This window comes from Dermacentor andersoni, chromosome 1 (assembly GCF_023375885.2).
Source record: "Dermacentor andersoni chromosome 1, qqDerAnde1_hic_scaffold, whole genome shotgun sequence".
In the NCBI taxonomy this organism is placed as follows: Eukaryota; Metazoa; Arthropoda; class Arachnida; order Ixodida; family Ixodidae; genus Dermacentor; species Dermacentor andersoni.
Genome location: NC_092814.1, coordinates 174,438,578 through 174,461,827, shown reverse-complemented (window position 1 = coordinate 174,461,827; position 23,250 = coordinate 174,438,578). Strand labels below are relative to the sequence as shown.

Genomic DNA, 23,250 nt, shown 5'->3' with positions numbered 1-23,250 from the left:
AAAACTATCAGCGTGTGAGAAGATCTCGAGAAATTGTAAAAACATTCACTGCTGCTTATCTTAATAGTAACGTTGGTCATTAGAGTTATTACTTGCTAGCACTTCAATACTGGGTAAGAGCAACAGACTCCGAACTAATCACGACAAACAAAAGATCGACTATCAGGTTATGTTTTTATGTAACGAGTACTCTCGTTAAATTGTTGTGGCAAACACATGTACCCGCCGTCGTTCACGTAGCAAATTTGGTCCCACTTTATCAGACAGATTGGGGCTCCAGTAGTCACACACACACATTCCCTCGCTGTTTCACGTCTGTCGGTGACATTTAGTTCCATAGTACTTAATACAACCGAATCCCTAAATCTTGAGAATTTGTTGCACAGCCGCAATAAACCAGAGTGACAGTAGACTTTTAATGCACCTAACGAGCTTTGTTAGCGAGTAAACAACGAAAACGCTAGAAAACTACAGCGCAGAACGTAACATGTGCAGCTATTATAGTTTATTGTCTCTGTCCACTGTCCGGTCGCCATAAACGGAATGTATTAATTTGTCCGGGGGGGGGGGGGGGCGAAAAGCGATGTAATAGGCATAGAATGTTTTAAAATCCCGGCTTTGCTCGCACCGCGTCGAAAGAGTGCGCGCGAAGCTATATTTCGCACCAGAAACTTGCTTCGGACCAAAGCCAGATTAAAGTGACCGCTTTATTTTTCATTAGAGTGTATACGTGCTGCAAAAACATGTTCGTGGCAAAAAATAAAAGCGAAATAAACAGACTGGGAAGCGACATACGTGTGGAGAAAAGGCAAAACCGATGCGTTCAAGAAAGTAAATGTACCACTTCTAAACGAGCAGAATTGGCAATTGGGACGTCTGCACACAAAAAATAAATAAATAATAAAGAAAGAAAGAAAGAAAATCCACGCAGAAATTTATCTGGGATTTATCTGAATGATGCGCAAGTATTTCGTAGTACTGACGTGGTGTTTCGTGGTAGTACGCTGATGTGTTTCTTATAATTGCGAGAACGACCGCGAAAGAACCGTGAAACGGAGAAGCGCGGTTGCAACACCGAACTGTTAGGTGAGACCTGCACGTGACGACGTAGAAGAGGTGAGCAGAAGCAATGTTCACAGGCGTTATATATATAGATAGCCCGTAGAGGATGTGGACGTAGGATGAAATGACCAGGGAGATGTAGCAAATGAAGGAAATATATGCAACATTTGTTCGATATACTGAACCATTATGAACTGTGATCAACCGTGCTCGGTAGGCGGCCCGTATCTTGAAAGCGATCTGCGAAAGCGACAGGGTGCGGCATGTGCTGACAGCTCCGCGAGCGCTGTGTTTGCGCTGTTACTAGCAGAATTTTTGCGCTGTTACTAGCAGGATGGAAAACCAACAAGCCCAAGCTGCTATTCTATCGTTGGCCTTGAAGCGAGAGGCAGCACGCAGGTGAATTCGCTCGCTGCTGCGGGCGCTATGTTGAAATCGATCGTCTTATGTGACGGACGTTGGTTTTTACGTTGGGTAAAGATACAAATGCTTACGCATTTAAAACCATCAGATTTCAGTAGGCCCTTATTATCTAGGAATTCGCAAGCGCCATTGAATACCACCTGCTGCCTAGAGGACGTGTTCGGATAGGTCTCCTTCTGCAGCTACGCATTACTGAGCCCGCTTCATGACATCTTCTGTGGCTTTCTTGATGACTGATGGTTACGGCAGACATCCGTTATTATTGCCTTGAGCTCATCTGACGTCCGTCTCGATCAAGTAAACATGCTCTTTCACATGACCCCAAAGAAAGAAATCGAGTGGAGAGAGGTCAGGTGACCTAACCGGTCAATTTACAGCTCCGTGCCTTCAAATGTACATTGCGCATGAAAAGTCGGATCCAGCCAGTTTCGTACTCGGCTGCTGCTGCTGTGTGCTGGCGCTCCATCTTGATAATACCACACAAGTGGAAGACGTGACAGCGGGACTTCGGTGGGAAACTCGTCCACCACTCCTTCCAGTATTCCGTCCACGTAATGCTGTCCAGTCAGTGTGTGATGGAAGAAGATGGTATACCGATTATAGCACCGGCGTAAATTCCGCACCACACATTGAACGACCACTGGTAGTGGTTCCCAGTGCACTTTACCCAGTGTGGATTGGAATCACTCCAATAGTGTGCATTATGCAAATTTACCTGGCTGTTTCTGCAAATATTAGCTTCATCGGTGCTCGTGATGTTGCTCAAAAAGTCCGGGACGAAACAAAACGCACCTTTCAACTTTTGCGCTGACGTTGTCAATTCGTTTTTATGGTGATGCTTTGTGGCAAAAAAAAAAAGAGAAAAATACCATCCGTGCATTTTATCTACGCTAAGACAACAGCTATCACAGCATGTTTCAAACTAACACCAAACGCGATGTGTTACTTCAGCCGGGGCACGGCAGATAAGGAACTAGCTCGATCGCTATGTTTTTCTTTATTTCCTTTATTTCGTTCTGAGAGAGCTCAGATAGAGCTTGTTCGAGGGCGCTGCTTTATGATGCGGATTAGTGTTCCTGTATGTGCTCCCGCTGGGATCAGAGGTGCGCATAGGTCCGGCATTATATTCCAGCTATGCAGTGGAGCCACTCCTCGCGCGCGCAGGAGGCAAAGGCCGCACGGTGTTCCATTTGCTTTTTTTGTCTGCTGGTCGCGAGCTACATGCGGCAATTGTTCCCAAGCGCTCAGGAAGATGGCACCTTTTAATACAGCCAGACCACTGGCGCATCCGGAGCGAGGTAGGGTTGCAACCGCCCGAAATTTGTACGTGCGCGTGCACGAATATGTACATACAAACACACGCACGAATGTGCATATAGGGGGTAGGACCCCCCTCGATCCCCCGAGATAACATCCCGACTACGCACGTGGCTCAAACAGCTTAAAAGTACGGGTGCAAACACGCAGTACCTTGCAACAAAAAACGGTGCAATGTTTTTCAGCATGCATATGAAGTTTTCTCGACTCGGCTGCATGGAAGGCAAGAAACGTTTTAAAGGATGTTTAATGAAAACTTCACACAAGTAAAAAGGACAATTATGTGAGCGCAATTATGACAGCGCAGCCTGTCCGCAGTCTGGCCCCGGAGCTCCCTCGTTGTCGGCGCGCCTATGCCGGCCGCCTAAAATTTACCATTGTTGCGAGATTATTTATAATGACAGATTTCTAGGACGTTCGCACTCGCTGAAGGGTTCTGTTGACCAAACATTAAACTAAATAAATAAATGTTGTTGTGACCCCCTCCTCAACAAAAGCGCCATTTTGGACCAATACCGGCAGCAAAGGGCCCGCATTTCAAATTCACAAAGAGTGCGTGACTATAGGACGCCACTTTCGACGCTTCGCCACAGTCAGCTAATTCAATCGCCACTAAGTTAAGCTCTACTAGTAAATTAGGCTTCTGTAACACTAAAACGTCCACTGTTGACAGGAAGTTTGATAACCTAGAAAAAGACGTAAAGACGAAGGACAGATGGTGACACTACCCTGAAGTTCCGGCAACAGCTCATCATGACGTCATGGATTTGTAAGAGCGTCTGCTAGGGTCTAGTTCATTGTTTGTTGGTAAAGAATGAAGAGCAGCATTGAATTGTAAAGGAGCGAAAGACTCAACCTACAGCAAGTTCCGAGAATTTTTTCAGCGCCAAAAGGATCTGAATGTGATATATATATATATATATATATATATATATATATACATATATATATATATATATATATGCATACCTATAAAGTGCACTATATTTCAACCTAAGCCGCTGGTTATACAATAAGGTGCGATAAAAAGAAAGTACCGGGTGTTTCCTCGATGACTGTCCCTAATTACGAGACACCATGACACTTTTTGTTGGCCCCCCAAGACAAGGGCGCGCAAAAGAAAACTGGCTGATGGATAATTTAGCGTCTCAATTAACTAAGACTCACTAATTGACTTTTTTTTTAGACCGACAATGCAGGAATGGCGAGCTTATCACAAATCGGATTCTAAACTATTCCAGCCTACTTTCGCGGCTTCGCGACATACTCAATCTGAGCTCATAAATCCAAACGCGACGCTTAGGTGAGAGAAATCCTGATTTTGACATCATACGTAGTCATCCAGAAAGTGTCGTCACCTCTAATTCAGAAAATTACGCTTTGCGCATGGTGTTTACAACGCGGATGAACACGTCAATCAATTCATGCAGCTGCATCCATTCAGGTGCTTAAATTCAAGTCTCCATCTCAGCAATACCGAATGTATCATAGACTGCCGTAAGAGGCGAGACGCTTAATCTGCCAAGTTAGAATTTGTTCAGAGCGAAAACAAACGAATATAAACGCACTGTCTTATGCTAGGTGCCGGTTTCAATTTTCCTTAACGAGCCTGTTCAATTCGATCATATGGCTCGCTAGCCACGTGAATCTGCTGTCGACCAACACCAATGACTGCTCGTTTTGTTCGGGTCAAGCACAAACCAATCGCGTAAGATTGCCTTGAATAAACAAACGAACAAAGAAAGAAGGAAGGAAAGCTGCCAGCCTCCGGCCACTCCGGCGCAGGGAGGCCACATGTCGCACGTGTCACGGGTTACACGACCCTATAACGCGCTCCTGACGCCCTCGTTTTCGGTTTCTCGCACAAAATACGTCGGAACGCTTCGTGCCAGCGTGCTTTTGATCCGCTATCAATTTTATCAGCTAGACATTAGCTACAAACTACCGATTGGTATTGGCGGCCTAACATTAATAATTAGAAAGTTATTCGGCAAACCTTAGTTAAATATAGGCTGATAAACGATTCGTCAGGGATTTTACTTTTGTCTGCCCCCGTTTTGAACCTTGGCCAGGAAAAAAACTACCATTTGTGTCTCAAGTAGCCTATTTTTACTAAATTTTAATACATTCTAACGCACACGATAGCGGTAAAGGCGACAACCGTAGTCGTGGAGGGATATGTGCGCATATTTTGTTGACTTCATTGAACATTGAACCACTGAGCACACTTGGAATGAATTCTGAGGATGACACTAGTTTCGAGATATTCATTGCAAAAGTGTGCAGCGAAGTACACTGGCGTCCCAGCAATATATATTTCTTCAATGAACGTTGTTAAAAAAGTAAGTGAAACAAGAACGCATTTTTTACCGCAAGTTCGACGAGGAATATATTTCGAATCCGGAATCATCCCGAGAATTCGATCCAATTGGATACGCCTTGCGAACTTACCGGCTACAGTTCGTAAGTTGTAATATGTACCGTAAAATAATTAGTTATGGGCCTAATTAGTGACATTTTGTTAATTACCATTTATTCATTTCCATTTCTCGTGTAAGGTGTGTTCGGCCCTTCGAGTCCAGTCCAACAGTCCAATCACGTCATCACGTCGTGAGTGGATCAAGTCGGTAGGCGTTGATCGATGTTGTCACTGATGTAATGCGTGACAGTGGCCAGGGTGGTATCGCAGCTGCGATTGGGACGGTAACATCATCATGGAATTTTTGCCCTTTCTGCCCAAGATGGCGCTGAAGGCGTCGTCAGTTACGATTACATCACGTCGTCATCAATTGCGACGTATTTATCAGCCGTCGCACTCGCGGCTGCTGTGTTACCACAAGCAACGTACGAGTTGAGCGATTTCTGGGGCACTGCAACGTTGGTCTGACATCGGCACGTTCAAGTGCGTCGCTAGCGCTGGCGTTGAAGCTAGTGCAGAGGGCAGCTCAGTGGCGTCTGCGGAGAACAGTGTCGGCGCCGGTACGTGGCGTTCGTCGTAACGCAACAAATCAGCCGTCGGAGACGCCCAAATTGCTTCGTTCTAGTGGTCTTCGTTGTTGAGGCATTCGCGATACATGTGAAAGATAAGAAGACGGCTGTGATCAAGCCTTCCTTATACAGGTCATTTCGCAGTAGAGGCGTTCGTTGTACAGACGTTCGACCAGTGGCGTAGCCAGATGTTTTTCAATTGTTCATATTTTGAGGGAGGGAGCGGGGATCATCCACTTGACCGGGGACGGGAATGGGGAGGGAGGGAGAGAGGGAGGGAGGGCGTTGGGCAGGCCGCATACTTATACAGAAATTTGGAGGGCTATAAAGTAAACACCCGGTATAGTTTTTAGATGGTGCCAAGTGAGTGTTAACGTTGTTATAGGTGGCCTTGTGGCCCTTAGCAGGTTTTGCACTTCGGTACTGTATCCATGTAGAAGTACGTGCCAGGTAGTTGCAATATGTTAATTTGGCGAAATTGCGCTCACTGCATCACTTGGCGGTAAAGGTGCCCGGCGTGTGAGGCACGCTGCGAGCGCGGTATGCGGTCCCGCGGCTGCAAGCGCTAAGTACACGTGTAACTAAAGCCGTCTAATGAGAGCACAGAAGCAAGCACGTAATGGCTTCGCCCCGTTGCACGACCGCGGTCTCAAATTCCTGCGTCTGCCATGCCCCCCGAGGCAGACAGGGCAGCTTCTCGCACGTTGTTGATCGGTGTAGCCGTGATTTGCCGCGATTTGTTCGAACGTTCCCGCGGGATGGGGCGCGGCAGCCGAAAAAAAATGTGGAGGGGCTGCGGGACCACGCTGCCTCAGCGCACGGTCACGTGTGCGGGTTCGCTCGCTGTTGGCTCGCGCCAGAAATCCCGCGCGTCATCACGGTTTGGGGGAATTCCGCGAGCGGTATCAAAAATTCATCCGGGTCAGCCGCGGGACAGCCGTCGATCAGCGCAGCGCGCCGCCGCGTGTCGCCCGTCGCGGGTCGCGCTGCCGCCAAGCAACGCCGCCACCGGCGCCCGGGGCCGCGGGGGCTGCGAATGCGCGCATGTCACCAGACCTGCCGGCTGCGTTGTTTTTAGCTCCGGCACGAGAGTTTGCGGCAGCGAAGGGAGTGAGCCGCATAAATTCGTGCAAAATTGCAACAGTGCGAATTCAGTGCTTCTTTTCTCTTTTTTTTTCTTTTCAGTGTTTTTTTTTTTTTGTTTTCTGGGCGAAGCAGTGATGTGGTACAGTGAACCGAGATTACCCAGCATTATCGTAGTGCACTAAAACTCAGTCCATTGTTTAAATCGTTCTCTCGGCCAGGCTAAGAAAGATACGAAGACAAGATTTGGCATATCGTAATGCGAAGATCAGATTTGCAAAATTTCAAGTTCGTAGGATAATTGTCATGCTAGTAGTTATTGGCTAGATTGGGCTAATTGAAGGCCAAATGAAACGCCACGTTCGCAGCGCGGCTTTCAGAGCAGTACTCATTTTCAACATTCCTCTCAGAGAGAGAGAGAGAGAGAGAGAGAGGTCTTAACTGCTAACATGGCATCTTTTTTCATTTATTTATTGGTTGACTTATTCGCGGAGATTATATCTGTTAAAGCTCATAAACCACTCTGGCACAGTCTTTTTTTTTAATTACTAGTAGCTTAATTTTGAAGTTCCCGTATATACTCAGTCCTACGCTGTTTCGTCACTCCTCATGCCCGTTTTCTCTGAGCCGAGTAGCAAGGTAAACAACGTTGCCCTCAGGCCAACCTTTCTGCCTTTCTTCAAATAACGTTTTCATGCCAAAACTGTTCACTAAAGTGGTGGTCTTCACTAAATGTGGGCGCGTTGAAGCGACAGAAGAGCTTGAAGCTACCTGCCACTTGAAGTATAGTTACTACGACACCAGTCGATAGTAGGCTTCTTATTACATACGTATACAGTATATACAAGGTGTTTCCTTTATGCGGAACACTTTATTTTAAAAGAAACTACCTTATCAAGGCCTCTGCCGTTTTTTTTTTCTTCAGATTAGCTACGGGACTAGGCGAACATTAGCAGCAAGAATAATTTTAGCAATAATTTGGCTGATTACCTCAAATCTGCTAATTACCTTTATAAGTGGTCACTCTACTGTTGTTTCAATTGTGAAATTGAATGCAAGGAGTAGTGAAGTCATGCCTGGCTGGTAGAAACCCTAAGGCTCTCGCTGTCGTTTTTTCTCGCTGTCGTTTTTTATTGCCTAAGGCAAATACTAATTACGGTCGCTCTACACTACAGCTTACAGGTACCTCAGTTTGGAATAAGCTTGATAGTGACCTAACCACTCTAAGAACATTGCATACATTTCTTAAAGAATTAAAACTCTCACTTATTAACAATGCGTAACACTGCGCATGCTTGCACATGCCCTCACTTTTCTTTTTTCTCTTTTCCTGTGCCGATGTTTTCGATGACGTAACAAAGAAAATTGTTAGAAAAATGTATCTCATTTGTGAAATGTTCCCTACTACTGTATTTTCTTGTTTTACTTATTCAGCTATTTAGGTTTTATGTGATTTTGCAGTATTAAAAAAAAACAGCTGCCATAGAAGTTTTTTTTTTTTCCTAATAACAATCGGTAGGGACCCTTTAACAAATTTGTTGGGTCCCAAAAGTGTGTACTTTGCAATTGTATACGTTCATTATGTTAAATAAACTTTCAAACTTTCAAAGATTAATTTCCCAGATATCCGTCCTCAATATATGCTAAAATGATGCCTCGGGGTTCGAGTTAAGATCACCTGCATTTTTATAGGCACGATTTTTGGGAAACTGTTAACTGGAACGCCAATGTATTCCGTAGCACATTTTAAGGCCGCATGGCTCGAAAGTGCTGCTACTCTTAGAATGTTTGCCAAGCAGACTTTACTTTACTAGTGCTTTCCTTCAATTTTGCACTTAGAGCATCTGCAGTAAAATTAGTATTTAACAGGTAATTGGGAAACTTTAGATACTTAGCGAAATTATTGTCCAAATTTCTTTACTGGCTAGTGTCCGCCTAGCCATGAAGCCTTTCCTGCAAAAATGACAGAGGTCTATATGTGGCAGTTTCTTTTTAAAAATTGTTCAACATTAAAAAAAAGCACAAGAAAGAACACTTGGTATATATAAATTACGCGTGGCGCCTCACATCCGGAAGCACTCTGCATATGCATCATCAATAGCAGAACGTGCCTCTTCCTTGCTGGGCACATCTTGCTGATCATAGCTGTGAGCTTTCATTTTGCACATGTCGTACTGCACTCCTTTCCTATACCATTTTTGTGATGCCATAATGTCTTCTGATTTTTCTCCGTTTATATGTTGCCACTCTCTCCCCCCTCTTCACAGGCTACCGTTTCCTGGTTCCCGATAAACGTCCGTTCGTTCCGTAAACATCTATGGTTTGCCATAAGTACTGTCACAAAGTTTATACCTAATACTTGGTTAGGAATAAAAATATATAAGGAAATCTGTTGTAGGGAATTTGCCCGATGTATAAGGAACGCAACACAAAACATATTGTCCAACTTCTCCGCGGTTAGCCTTGATCACGGCCTTTAAACGTTCTGGGTACACTTCGATCACGTCCTTCAAGGTATCCCTAAGGTAATTTTTCACGATGCTCGTTCCAGTGATGCTTTGAGGGCCACCTTGCTGATGTGCTGATGTACTTGGGTCTCCTTTTCCAAAATAGCCCCGCACAGACTTGAATTGGTCTTAAATTGTGAGAGTACGCCGCCCACTCTCCAGATGGAATTAAGTCAGGCGTGAGAGCGCGACGCCACTGCTGTGGTGTTGATTTGCTTTTAGATTGTTGCGCCTGGGCGACGTCCTGCTGCGAACTCAGTCTACTCGCCGAAGGGGAACTGGAACCAGAGCAGCAAATGTAGCTTTAGAATACCTTTTTGCGTCTTTTGTCACCCCCGCACGCATGAAAAAAAAAAAAATAGAATACGGCCAGTGGTGGTTACCCCGGCTCAAACCATGACAGACGCCGCGTGGGAGTTACGAAAAAATGTCCAACTGGCGGCGTCCACAAACTCTGACGTCGGAGCAAGCACAAAACAGCTCTGAGCCTTGTGACGGGCCTGTACCGTAAAAAGTTTCTCATCGGTGAAGACAGTTGCCAAGTGTTACCCATTCGCGGCCCGTGCCAACAGCAACCGGCATTTCCCCCATATTTCCCTTCCACTGGGCCTCCGTCAGTTCATGTCTTCTCTGGAACTTGTAGGGGAACATCTTGAGGCCGCTTCGCACAGCTCGTCTCATTGTTATCGCTGACACATTCAGCTGAAAGGCCAGCCTTCTGATACTTCTCCGTGGCTGGCATTATATTCTTTTCCTCACAATTTTCTTAGGGTGAGAGGCGGCCACAGAGCCAAAACGACCACTGTGGGTTAAGTCCTTAAGTGTGCCACGTTTGAGAGCCCAGTTAACAATCTCGCGGTGAATATTTAGAATTTTAGTGACTTCGGAAGGAAAGGGACCGGACTCACTCAGTAACGAAACTGTGGGTCGATGTGATCTAGAGCATGCAATTTTACGAAAAATAAACAAACCAGCATGAAATACGGTCGAAATACACAAGGAACACTGCATAAATCTTTGAAGAAACGATGTGGAGAAATGTTGAAAAATCAAAGGCATAATTATCGATCAAAGTGTGTGACAGTAATTACGCCGCACCCAGTCGACATAGCGAATATTCTTGGTAGCTTGATGTAACGCCAATTACTCCTAGTCCCGGAAATGTTGGATAGCAGCAGTAAATAATAGCAGATATAATTTAGCAATATGATCATTGATTGGACGTAAAGCACGCTTGAATGTTTTGCGTAATACAAGCACCGCCATGATTGAGCACGGCAACACGTGCAAAGGTTCAGGGGCACGCAATGAGTAGCACTAAATGGGTGGGCTAAAATACAATAAAAGATACACAGGTCAAGTATAAAGACACGGCTTCGGTGAGCCGATGTTGTCAGTAGAGCATTTGTCAAAAGTGCATAAGCCACATCCGCCTCCGATGCTCTCGACAAAAGCGGCCACCTGGTGCTCCGGAGTTCCACAGTTCCAACGGTACAGCATGAACACCGTCGCGATGGTGCGACAATTAACAGCGTTGACTCACCCATTTGCTTTGAGCAATGGTTGCACACGGCAGGGGCTCTTTCATGACGGCATGCTCTGACCAGTGAAGCTGTTCAGCATACGACACAGAGGTGACGCAGAATTTTCAACATAGGTACGGACTCATTTACCGTGATATTTATATACATTCGCGGGGCTGACGGGACCGCCACCACGGGAGAGCGAAAGGAAAGGAAAGGAGATACGCAAGCGCTTGGAACGCCGACAAAGAGAGGGCGGTGCGAACGTAGGCATGGCCGACGCGGGTCAAAATGTAATGTCTGTTCTTATCAGCTTAATTTATGATACGGGTTTTATTTGGACCCAAGATATTAAACTTATTTTCGCAAGTTGGCGGAGTACTTGAAGCCTGCTTCACCTATGCCGCGGGGTCGGCCCGGTATTGCACTATCTTCGGGATCGGCCTACGGTTTTTGGTCTACGGACATCGATCCGCTGGAAATTAGCCATACAGCTTCGCTGTAAAAAGAAAGGCGTGTCAACGAAAGTACTCGCAAAAGAAGGCGTACGCGGCATATGTATCTACCGTATTTTCGCGATTCTAAGCACCCCCCCCCCCCCGATTCTAAGCACCCCCCCCCTCTATTTTCGCGAAAAAGTTAGGAAAAAAGTTTGCGAATCTCACCCCCCTATTTGTTAGCAAGAGCGCGTAGCCAAGGCCGCCAAACGCGCTTGCTCACTCTGGAATCATTGCTAGGCGGACCTGCAGGCACGCGGTCGATGCTTCTGTTGGACGCGTTTCGCGACCATCTGACCCCGGAGGTAAAGACAAGGCTTCGGAACATCAATAGCGACATGGTTGTGATTCCGGGTGGCATGATGCCAGTGCTGCAACCCCTCGACGTTTCAGTCAACAAGCCCTTCAAAGCCAATCTCCGACAGGAGTACGAAGAGTGGGTGCGAAACCCTGACGACCGGAAAAAGGCGCCGATGGGAAAGGTGCAGAAAGCGTCCCCATCAACCATCGCAAAGTGGATTTCGGACGCGTGGAAGAGGGTCCAAGTGGACGTTGTGGTCAAATCATTTAAGAAGTGCTCGATCACAAACAACTTCGACGGAACGGAAGACGACCTGCTGTGGGATACCGAGAGCAGTGGTTGAAGCGGTGTGACGAACTCGAGTGGCAGTGATAGTGACTGAGCATCCTACACAAGCGGTGGGTTCACTGTTGGCACCGATTTTTCTTTTGAATGTTTGCAAAATAAAATGTTATTTCTCGCACCCATCTCGTCGTGATGTCGCAGCGAAACGAGGGAGGGGGGGGTCATTCTAGATTTTTCGAATCTAAGCACCCCCCCTCACTTTGGGCATCGCGATCGCGAAAAAAGGGGGGTGCTTAGAATCGAGCAAATACGGTATATGTACTGAAACTGGGGCATGAAAGATGATGCAATGTTGCATAATTGCATGATATTTTCTCAACATATTCTTTCTTCCATTGTCAGCCTAGACCTCTTTTTTCCGGGCCCTCTACTTATTTTATTCATGTCGAGTTTTTTCATTCGCTTTTTATGCGCATGTAAGTCGACGTTGTATTGTTTCGTTCGACTTTGGATGACACTCCTTTCTTTCTTTCTGTCTTTCTTTCTTTTTTTTTTTTTTGACCAGGGGGTCAAGAGGGCCCGTCCCGGAGATATAGGGCAGTGTGTGGTACAATACGATTAATTTTAGACAATATATTGGCGCTCATTACGCCCGCACCGTTAGTTTTGCTTATACTCTGCGACTGCTTCTCGCTTCTTGTCCCGTTGATAAGTTTTGATACTACGGACGACGCCCTGGAAGCGCGGAAGGGCTGTTTTTTTGACCAAGAGGTCAGATAGGTACCGAGTTGCACCACGCACGCCAAACCAGTGCGAAGTCACCAAACAAGACCTTGTTTTCAAAAGGAACATGGTTCTCGCAGGCGCCCATGGCTGGGGACTGCTGTCGACTGCTGCTGCCGCTGCTCATGCTGTGGGCCTCGCTGTGGCTGACACCGGCCAGCGGCAGCAGCAGCTGGGGCTCGTGGGTGGGCCGGGGCCTGCCGCGCACAGCCGAGTCGCGCGCCGAGGGATTCGTGCGCTGCCCGACTCTGTGCGTCTGCCAGGCGGTGAACCGGGGCAAGCGGATCACCTGCGACCTCGGCGGCATGCACTCGATACCGACTCAGCACATGGACAAGGACATCCGGGTGCTGCAGATCACGGCGCCTCCGGAGCACCCCAACGAGCTCATCATCGGCAGGATATTCCTCCAGTTCACTGCGCTCGAAGAGGTGAGTGCACGCGAAACGACACGCAGCTGCAGGATTGAATTGAATTCTGGCGTTTTACGTGCCAGAACCAAGGGTTGGTTGTGAGGCACGCCGTAGCGGGGGACTCCGGGTTAATTTTGATCACCGGGGGATCTTTAACATGCCCCCTACGGCACGGAACGCGGCTGTTTTTGCATGTCGCCCTCATCGAAATGCGGTCGCCGCGGCCGGGATTTGATCCCGCGACCTCGTGCGAGGGCAGCGCAACACCATATACTTAGATATAAGCTACCGCAGCGGGCGCAGGTGCAAGAGGGTGTCTGCAGTGTAGACACAGACTGCGGCCGATAACTGAGCTCTGTGCGGTCGTGACGGCGCCTCTTGTCACCCCGATGCGACGAGAGGTGACACGCGCAGGTGGAAGACCGAGGGGCATGCAGCGAATGAAACCTTCGTAGAGAGGGCACCGAGCCGAAACCTTATTCCTCGTGGTTGTTGCTCTTATTCACTTCCGAAGTAGGAAAAGGCCGTTCTAAAATGGTTCGAGCTTGTTTACGTTTGTTTATGTTTATCAAGTTTGTTTATGCCTACACATGTTCTTAGCCAAAACATAGTCATGTTAAACAAAATGCAGTCTGGCAAAATCAGCGTTTATACTGATGGAAATCTATAGGCAGTATAAACGGGCATTGAGAACCCTCGTTTCTCTTAATTTAGTGAATCTTAAATAGGTTCGGGTACCTTCAGGTGTTGCGGGCTAGAGGGTATTTATTTACAGAAAGACAATGAGATGTACGTACCAAGGTCTAGGGTAGATATATTCCTAGTAAAATACTCCCGATAATGCGGTGTAGGTAACAACAGTTACACCTCAAAAATGCAATCTCATGCACAGTTATGAAGACAAGAAACACTGCAAAATATCTCTGATAATCAAAGATGTACACCTGTACGTATTAGGGCGTGCATAAACACCGTGGATAGCGAAAATAGTTTACGGAACCGTAATAACACAATCACATTAGCGCACACAGTTGCAAAAAGTACTGTACATATTACACAACAACAGACCTGGACGCCTATATTATCACTATTCTGCTCTTTGCGAAATTATTTTAATTGTTACACAGAAGGGAACGCTCTGGCGCTCTTTTGAGTAATGTTTTGGCTGGCCGTTGGCTTGGTATCATACATGTGATGAGCGATCAGCGATCTGAATGTTATATCATTTCTCGGCTCCTGCCTTGCTGCATCGCAAATATTGTGCCCTGTCAAGTGATGTCAGGGTCGCTTACGGTCGAGGCACCCCAGGTACATATCGGGGGTGGTCGAGAAAAAAAGTGTCACCTATCACCGCAAGAGCACTTTCCACTAGTAGCGGCGCTAATTCTGCATAAAAAGTGCCGCTTGTAGGCGATGCCAAGCCGAGGAACGATAAATTAAAGAAATTTGTGTTCTCACTGAAAGCTGGTGCAATGATTAGTTCAACAAAATAGTGCAGAAACATAATTAGATACATCAGGATTGCTCGTCAAACTCGAATATCTTGCTATGTCAAGAAGTCTGATGAAAGAGAGAGAGAGAAAAAAGAAGAGGTGAAAGGCAGAGAGGTTGACCAGATTAAGTCTCCGGTTGGCTACTCTGCACGGAGGGAAGGGGTAAGGCCAAAAGATGAGAAAACAAGTGAAGATAAAGAACAAGAAGGAATCAATTCCCACACTATAGTTTTAGTTCGCACAATAAAAGCAAGTCCCGTTGCTTTTAAAGCGCACTCTAGCGCTTTTAAAGCAGCTGACGTGTTTAAAGCACGATCATTCAGCTGAGCGAAAGGGGTGGACGTGATTGGTTTTTACTGATGCGCTTATCGTGAAGCTAATCAGCCGCCGCTCCTCAGCATGGAAGGCGCTTAAAACACCGTTGCATTTCACGTCTCAACCAAATTTCTTACTTCCTTCTTCCCCGTTATTTAGCCCTATTGTTGTAGCCAACTGAACGCTTTGCTTTTGCTCTGCTGAGCTCGAGGTCGTAGGCTCGATCCTGGCCGTGGTGTCTGCATTTACATGGAGACGAAATATAAAAACTCTCATGTACTTAGAGATATAGGGGCGCGTTAAAAAAGAAGGACAAGTACAGGTAGTCAAAATTAATCCGGAGTCCCCCCACTACGGCACGCCTCATAATCAGATCGTGGTTTTGGCGCGTAAAACCCCAGAATTTAACTTTTTTAATGCTTTTATGGTTGCCTTTACTCCTCTCCTTGCTTTTCCCTATCTTTCTTGGTGCGTATAACATGGCAAAAAGAAGACATGCGCTACTGCACTGTCAGTGCTGGCTCGACAGTGCTTCTTATGTGCAAGGTGTATGTCGTATCCAGTCTTGCCTTGGTTCCCTTTTGACGGCGCTGTTTCCCTGTGTGTTCCTTTTACCCTCGTCTCGTATGCGCTGAAAACCTTCGTTAGAACATTGGGGGGGGCCTGCGAAACTATGCATACTGAGCGCAGTGCCGATTGCAGGTGCGGATCACGCGCTCTAACGTGCCGGCCATCGGTGACAGCTCGTTCTGGCCAGGAAAGAGATTACAAATACTCGACTTGAGCCACAACAACATCAGCATCCTTCGCGACTCGGACTTCCGTGGACTTTCCGAGCTGCGGTTGCTCAACCTGAGCCACAACCACATAGCGCGGGCTCCCTCGGCGCCCTTCCGCTTCCTGTCCAATTTGACGAGCCTGATCCTGTCGGAGAACCGGCTGGAGGCGCTGGCGCCTCGCTTCCTTTACCTGCTGCCGAGGCTGCAGAGGCTCGACCTTAGCGGGAACCCCCTGAAGAGCCTCGACCCGGACCACCTGAAGGACGTGCGGCCGTTGCGGGTGCTCGGCCTGGCCCGCTGCCAACTCACCAGGCTCCATTCGCTCATCTACCAGCACCTGTCGAACCTGGAGTCCCTAGACCTGCAGGTCCGTGTTCCACGCGTGCCTGGTTCTGCCAAAATTACACAAAAAAAAAAGAATCAATTTGTCATTGGCTAATATAAATTGGGGAAAGCAGTAATAATCCTTTAATGGACGGTTTTCAGTTACTTACTATACGTGCGCTTTGGTGACGACCCGATTCCGATTTCCCCTTTTTGAGCAGACGATGGAAACGTTCCGACTATCTTAAAACAGCTGCTGCACTATGTGGCGAAGAATATGCGCAATTAAATGTAGCGAAGTTGAATGGATAAATCTTCACTGAGAGCAGAAAAATTTTGATTTGGGCGGTTAGTACACACACACACACCCACCCACACACACACACACACACCCACCCACACACACACACACACACACCCATATATATATATATATATATATATATATATATATATATATATATATATATATATATATATATATTGTTTGCTTTTATTTTCCTTAAATTACACATGCTGAGCATTCCTAAACATGAGTTTTCAACTCCGCAAGTTCGTAATAGTAACACCAAAGTCCTGCAAACAGTAAAGTTAGAGCGTTGAAGGGCATCAAATTTACTTTTGCATTACATCTTAGCTGATACGTCAGTTATGTCACTTTTGCAAAGTCCTACTATATGTTACATAATAATTCGTCACTTTTGTTACTGAGCAACGGAGCATATTACATGGTGTGCCAATGTTTTCAAATTGTGCCAAATCCTACAACTTATCACACGGGCTCAAGAATATAAACCGAACTTCTAGTGCAGTCAGTTGCTATGAGCGTTATTTTTTTCCCTACAAATGCAACAAATAGTGAAAATTGCTTGAATTGCTTTTCAGCAAAATCATTCCTTTATTCCGCTGTGTTTTTATCCGGTAGCACAGGCAGACCTTCCTCTCGTGCCAGGAAGCTAGACCGGCTCGCAGCATTTGTTCGATTGAAGCTGTAAGACATGTCGTCGCGCAAACTCCGGGTTGCTAGAGTATATAACACTAACTGCTGCCAAACGGCAACAGTCTGAGTATAAGCGTCACGACAATATCATTTTAATCGCATTGCCTACAGATAAAGAAATGTGATAGTTAAAGCACTCACTATGGTTCCCTAAGAATGCCCAAGACATGTCCCCTCCTTTGGTGCCAAAGCACTTCGGAGGTGAGGTATTTTTCTTCAGTTTGGCGACCAACATTTGCCACGCAGGACAACCAGCTGAGCAAGTTGGCGCCCGAAGAGTTCCGCCACCTGCGCAAGCTGCGGGTGCTCAAGCTGGACGGCAATCGGCTCGAGAAGATGCCCGAGCGGGTGCTGGACGGCCACTCGCTCAGCCAGCTGGGCTTGTCCCGCAACCAGTTGTCGTCGCTGGACCCGTGCGCCTTCTGCAACGCGTCCGTCGAGGAGCTGGACATGTCGCGCAACAGGCTGCAGTCGGGCGAGGGCGACCCGCTGCGCCCCCTCGCCTCGTCGCTGGACCGGCTGGACCTGAGCTGGAACCCGCTGTCCGGCGACGCCGCTGCCGCGCTGGTGCGCTCCCTCAGGCGCCTCAGCGTGCTCCGCCTCGAGGGCCTCGGGCTCCAGCACCTGCCCTCGGAGACGTTCGGTGGCGTGCGCACCCTGCGGGAGCTGGGGCTGCGACACAACCGGTTCAGCAGCCTTCCGCCGGGCCTCCTGATGCCCCTCAAGTCGCTCGAAAGCCTTGACCTGGCCTTCAACCGGATGCGCGGCGTGGCGCCCGAATCGGTGCGCGAGCTCGACTCGCTGCCCGCGCTCTCGCGGTTTACGGCACACGACAACCCCTGGCAGTGCAAGGAGTGCCAGGTGATGGAGCTGTCCCGTTGGCTTGCCGAGCGGCCACTCGACTGTGGCGGACCGTGCCCCGCGTGCGCCGCTCCGTCCAACCTGGCCGGGCAGTCTCTCGCCTTTCTGCCCGTCCACGATCTGGAGCCCTGCCGGGAGCCGCTCGTCCAGCGGCGGCTCTCGCGGGCCGAGTCCCAGGTGGGCATGGGCGCTCCTCTTCCTTTATTGCGAATACAGTTGGTAAAGGGATGAACAGAACGGGGAGAAAATAGCGAAATCCCCATGGCTGGGTCGACAGGGATCGAAGTCTGTGTGCCCCAAGGAATAAACGGGAAGACGTAGCGCGAACGTACACGCCACCACTTCGCAACAGAATATGTTGGTGCTGCTGTGAGCACTCACAAAAGAACCAGGATGTCGAACCGAACCCGAACTGTACCCGAACTAATGTTTTTGGAAGGTGCCTGAACCCGAAACGAACCTAAACCGAAAAAAGAATAACGGTTGCCGGTTCGACACGAAAGGGTTTATTTATATAGAGCGATAACGGATGCTCAATACTTTGCACGATTGTTCGAATAACTACTTTTTCAATTGGCGCTCCCTATTAGCAGATTTTTACGACTCACGAGTGTGCGAGAATGGGGATATACGATGGGTATGTCGCCATCTCGGCAGAGATGCTTGCCTTCCTGAAGTCGGTCACGCTAGTTGTGTTGCGCAGCCAAAAAGTTGTTTCAAGGGCTCCGCGGAATCAGCATTTCCGGTGACGACCCCAATTCAGCCGTTAGGTCAATTTGTTACTAAAACTAGATAAATTAAAACACGCAGCGCCGTGGCGGCTTGGGTTAGTCGGTACATGCTCTAGAATGGGAACAGCGCGAAAAGACGAAGCACAAGAAGGGGAACACACACCAGCGCTGGTGTGTGTTCCCCTTTTTCTCCTTTATATTTTCCCGCTGTTCCCTGTAAATAAACATGGAGAGCGGAGAAGACGATGTCCCCGAGGAGGGATATCAACGCGTTCAGCTGCATGACTTATTGCCACTATAACACTGCGGTCACTAATGAATGCCGTCGCCTTCTCAGTGAGTGGTAACCGCGGCTGTAAACTGCACGCAAAATTTGCTTTTGTTGCGTGCCATGGTTCAACACACGTCTGGTGCTCAGCAAAGCAGAGTGGTACACTGTTCTATTTGTAGAAATTATTAGTGGGGCACAATGTGCGTGCTTTTGACTTCTTTGTCTACCCGTAGCCAGCACAGCACCACGCGCAGATGCGCAAGAAAGATTGACGTATGAGTCAGCACAAACCGTCCTTGTTCATCGTGTAGAAGCATTAATTAATGTCCTCATCTCCTTCTAAAAAAAAGCCGCAAACTTAGCGAAATGTCAAATGCTGGCTTCTTTTTTTGCTACATCCTAGAAGTTCGAAGTTTGAGTTTATGTAGTACAATATGAATTAGCGTTGTCGAATGATCCCATGCTACAGTGCGCTCATCACCAGTCCTGTATAATAAAAAGCTGAAGCAAAACGAAAATTAGCTCACTCTGCTGCTGACAAAGTAATCAGTATGGAAGCTACGTAGACCTTACGCTAACGCAGGGATTCTCACCAATTACGTCTATCTTTAATATGCACCCGAAAATTTCCCTGTATCTACGTAATTCATTGGTAAATGTCTGCCTCTTCTTGATGAAACTAGCGCATACTATGCAACATATCTCCGTAAGGCAGGATAAAATCGACTGCACCGAACCGGTTTGAGAACCGTTCTAAGTTTCTTTTTCTCCAAACAGGAAATGAACCGTGTCGAAATCGGAGCGTTAAACCCGCACCGCAATTGAACCGGTATTTTTTTTTAAAGCTCAACACCCTGAAAAGAACACACCGTTACCGCACATTACCTCCTCAGACTGAGTGTCCACCCCAATAGACAATGGCTTTCAACCTTTCCAAAATTAAATCAGAAATGAAAAGCTAAATTATTTCTTGTAACAAATCTATAGATGCAGGAGACTCGTACTGCATGCGGAGCTTGTAATCATTTTGCTGCCACCGGCTTTTGAGAAGATCAATACTTTGTGCGGGACGTACCGGTTCATCGTCACCTACAACGAAAAGTGAGTGTGCAGTACATTTCAAATGTCACCAAATGACGACGCAATCCAGAATGAAGCGTGAACGCGAGGAACCCTCATGCGATGTTAAACCTGTATCTACGTGTTTCGGGGGAAGAAATACGGCTTTATGTGATAAAACTGTAGAAATGGATTGCTTTTCCACATACATGGAGGTACTGATGCGATCATTCGGCCATGCAATGCCATCAAGGAACAAGTTTCTCTCTTTTTTTTTTTTCATGTGCGTGAGAGACTGGCTGACAATACCACTGACTTCAAAAGATACTGCGTCACTATGGTTTTTTTGGGTCTAAGGAGCATGCACCAGCACCCGTGCACGCTATGTATCGAACCCATCGAGATGCCGCCTATAACAGGCGCACAGGGCAGGCGCTTGCCGCAGTTAATTGCGCACATGCATGCCCGAATCATGATAACAGTAACCTGGCGCAGGTGGGCCTCATCGTGGCCATCATCATCATCATGCTCCTGGTGACGGTCATCGTGGCCACGGTGGTGATCTACAGGCGCCAGGGCGCCGTCTATTACACGCACGAAGACGACCGGCGCATGTCCTGCACCGACGTGAAGCGGCCCTCGATCGTGGCGACGCCGCCCGCTGACGACATCAAGGACAGCGCCAAGATTGCCGCCTGCTGAACGCACACCGGAACGGCTCGCGATCGTGCCCTTTGTGATAGCCAGCCGCGCCAGCGTCCAGGACGGTGCGCAGGAAGCCCAGGCTGTGTCCCCCTAAGTCAGCAACCGCCGGCGGTTTCACCCTACTCGCCCACTCTGGCGAACTGGCTGCCTGCCGCCCGGACATTGCGGGAGCTCGCGGCTCCATGCTTCAGACGTGCTTGTGCACCTACCAGCACCAGGTGGCCAATGCGTATCACAGGAAACGTGGCCGAGGTGCGCGAGCCGCTAGCAATATGAGGACCCTTTTTTTTCCGCGTGCATGCAGACTGCGGTGGTGCCAGACATCATCTTGTCCTCACCCGCCACATAGTCAGCCCGTGTCCTATAGACCACCGACCCCGACCGGGATGGGTGTTATCGGTTCCTCGACACACACACACACACACACACACACACACACACACACACACACACACACACACACACACACACACACACACACACACACACACACACACACACACACACACACACACACACACACACACACACACACACACACACACACACACACACACACACACACACACACACACACACACACACACACACACACACACACACACACACACATATATATATATATATATATATATATATATATACAGTCATGCGTTGTCGCTAATGCGACGTTCCGCACACCTCTTGGCATTACGTGAGCATAGGAGTGGACGAGAGGGCGTTCATTTCAGGACTGCGGTGTGAAATGACGTGCGTGCAAAGACTGCTAGCGTCAGTGTGCTTAAAAAGTGTTTTTGATATTACTCCAGGAGGAAGATGTTGGCTGTTGTGCTACAAGGACGCAGCTTGTGTTTGTGTCGAAATTCCATGTAGGTTCGTTGTGTTGTTTTAGAGCCATAAATGTGCCGTTAATTCGTTAAAATATTTGCTTTGCACATTAATGGTGTGTAAGATTTCATTATCTCAATTTTATCTCCTACATAAGCCTTCCTGTCCCAAGTACAACAGGTGTTTATGCTTTGCAATGACCATTAAGGTGTGTTATGCTTTTGTGTTGTATAAGGCTGCGTCGAAGACAATTTCTTTCTAATATAAAAAAAATATATTTAGGGCTAATTTGATGAGATAGTAACAACTACATTTTTCGCTATGACTGGAGGATATGCGTACCAACTTATCACATGAAAAGCACGAAATCAGCATTATGCGTTTTTGAGACGTGTGCGTAATTTCCACGCTTCATCAACGTCAAAATGAAAAATCCCATCTTCGATTTCGCTAGTGCAAACGCACCATAGCGAATTTTTTATTTACCTTGTGGCCGCACAGCAGCAGTTCTTGGGCTAACTGCACCAGTCGAAGTCGAAATGGGAACAACCGAATCAGCCATGTACACTGCACACTATGCACCATTCATGTGGCGAGAAATTCGCGACACTGAGCGGCTACCACTTTATTTAGCGAGATAATTCTGTAATTAGGACGCTGCCGTTCTTTATGTTAACGATAAGCACTTTGTGCTTCATGGTCCGCGCAGAAGTTACGTCCATTATTAACACGGGAGGTCAGTAGACACAGATTAATGCAATAATAAATGATATGGAAGCCCGTCTCTAAAATGAATATTCTGTGAATGTGGGGTGGCGCCCTCACCTTACCACACACGCAATATCGTGTACAGTAACTATAATTCAAAGCTGAGTCCAGAGCACAGAAACGTTAGTGTTAAATTCGCGTCGCCATTTCGTGGCACTATATTTTCTTTGGTGGCCCGAAAACAGAGGTGAACACACACGCACACGACTTGTTTATAAAGAAGCCACAGCGCTGTCTGTTAGATGTCCTGCTCATTCGCCAAAAGCACGTTGCTACAGTGCCCCCGTAAGGGGAAAATGTTCATTCGGCGAAAGTTCAAGACACGTGGCAGAATTCAGAGCTTTCATTATTTGGCGTAACGCAATTAAACATCATCGCCATAATTATGCAACCAGTTCGCGTGTATGGCAGTTTGTCCTGTGGCGTGGCAACTTTCCATTCCCAGAGCCCGATACGCAAGCGCGATCGCGAGCAGAGCCACGTCTGGTAGCGGAGTGGCAGATGTTTCGTCGCACGCGAAAAGATTACTTGACCGACTCTGTTTTCGACTAATCTTGAGGTCAGCTTATAGGAAAACCGCACGACGTCGTGATGAGCGCAACACCCGCTATTGTTGTCCGGAATTCCTCAACATTGTACCGCGCACAGACAAAGCTGCCGATGGTCACACAAGATGACAGCGTGAACGTTTCCAGCCTGAGCGATCTCTCGTACATAAGTACCCATCCTGTGGAAACTAAAGCGTTGAGGACGTCTGTGTTATTGCGGGCATTGGACCCTGGCTTATACAAAATCAGCGGGGTAAATGGACGGTCTGGGAAGTCAGCAGATATGAATCACAGTCCCTTATAGATCTTTCTACGACTGATTTACTTTCCCTTGTGCGTTTCTCCGTTGCTCTGCAAGTTTTCCGCTAACCGTAACAGAACGATTT

At 47.5% G+C, this 23,250-nt stretch overlaps 1 protein-coding gene and 1 pseudogene across 2 annotated transcripts in view; both read left to right on the top strand.

The window, feature by feature from the left end:
- Nucleotides 1-21,213, top strand: part of LOC126547418 (uncharacterized) — a 112,409-nt gene extending 91,196 nt beyond the window's left edge. Inside the window, exons 3-6 of one of the 2 annotated variants that reach the window (XM_072288135.1) lie at nt 12,850-13,200; nt 15,693-16,136; nt 17,340-18,131; nt 20,511-21,213. In XM_072288135.1, the coding sequence (XP_072144236.1) occupies nt 12,856-13,200; nt 15,693-16,136; nt 17,340-18,131; nt 20,511-20,717 (1,788 nt within the window). In that variant the 5' untranslated portion in view covers nt 12,850-12,855 and the 3' untranslated portion in view covers nt 20,718-21,213. Of the gene's footprint in view, nt 1-11,891; nt 13,201-15,692; nt 16,137-17,339; nt 18,132-20,510 lie in introns of those variants that run through there. The other variant, XM_050195414.3, reaches the window with a different exon arrangement.
- Nucleotides 11,176-11,356, top strand: LOC126547469 (U2 spliceosomal RNA; annotated as a pseudogene).
- Nucleotides 21,214-23,250: the final 2,037 nt, after the last annotated feature.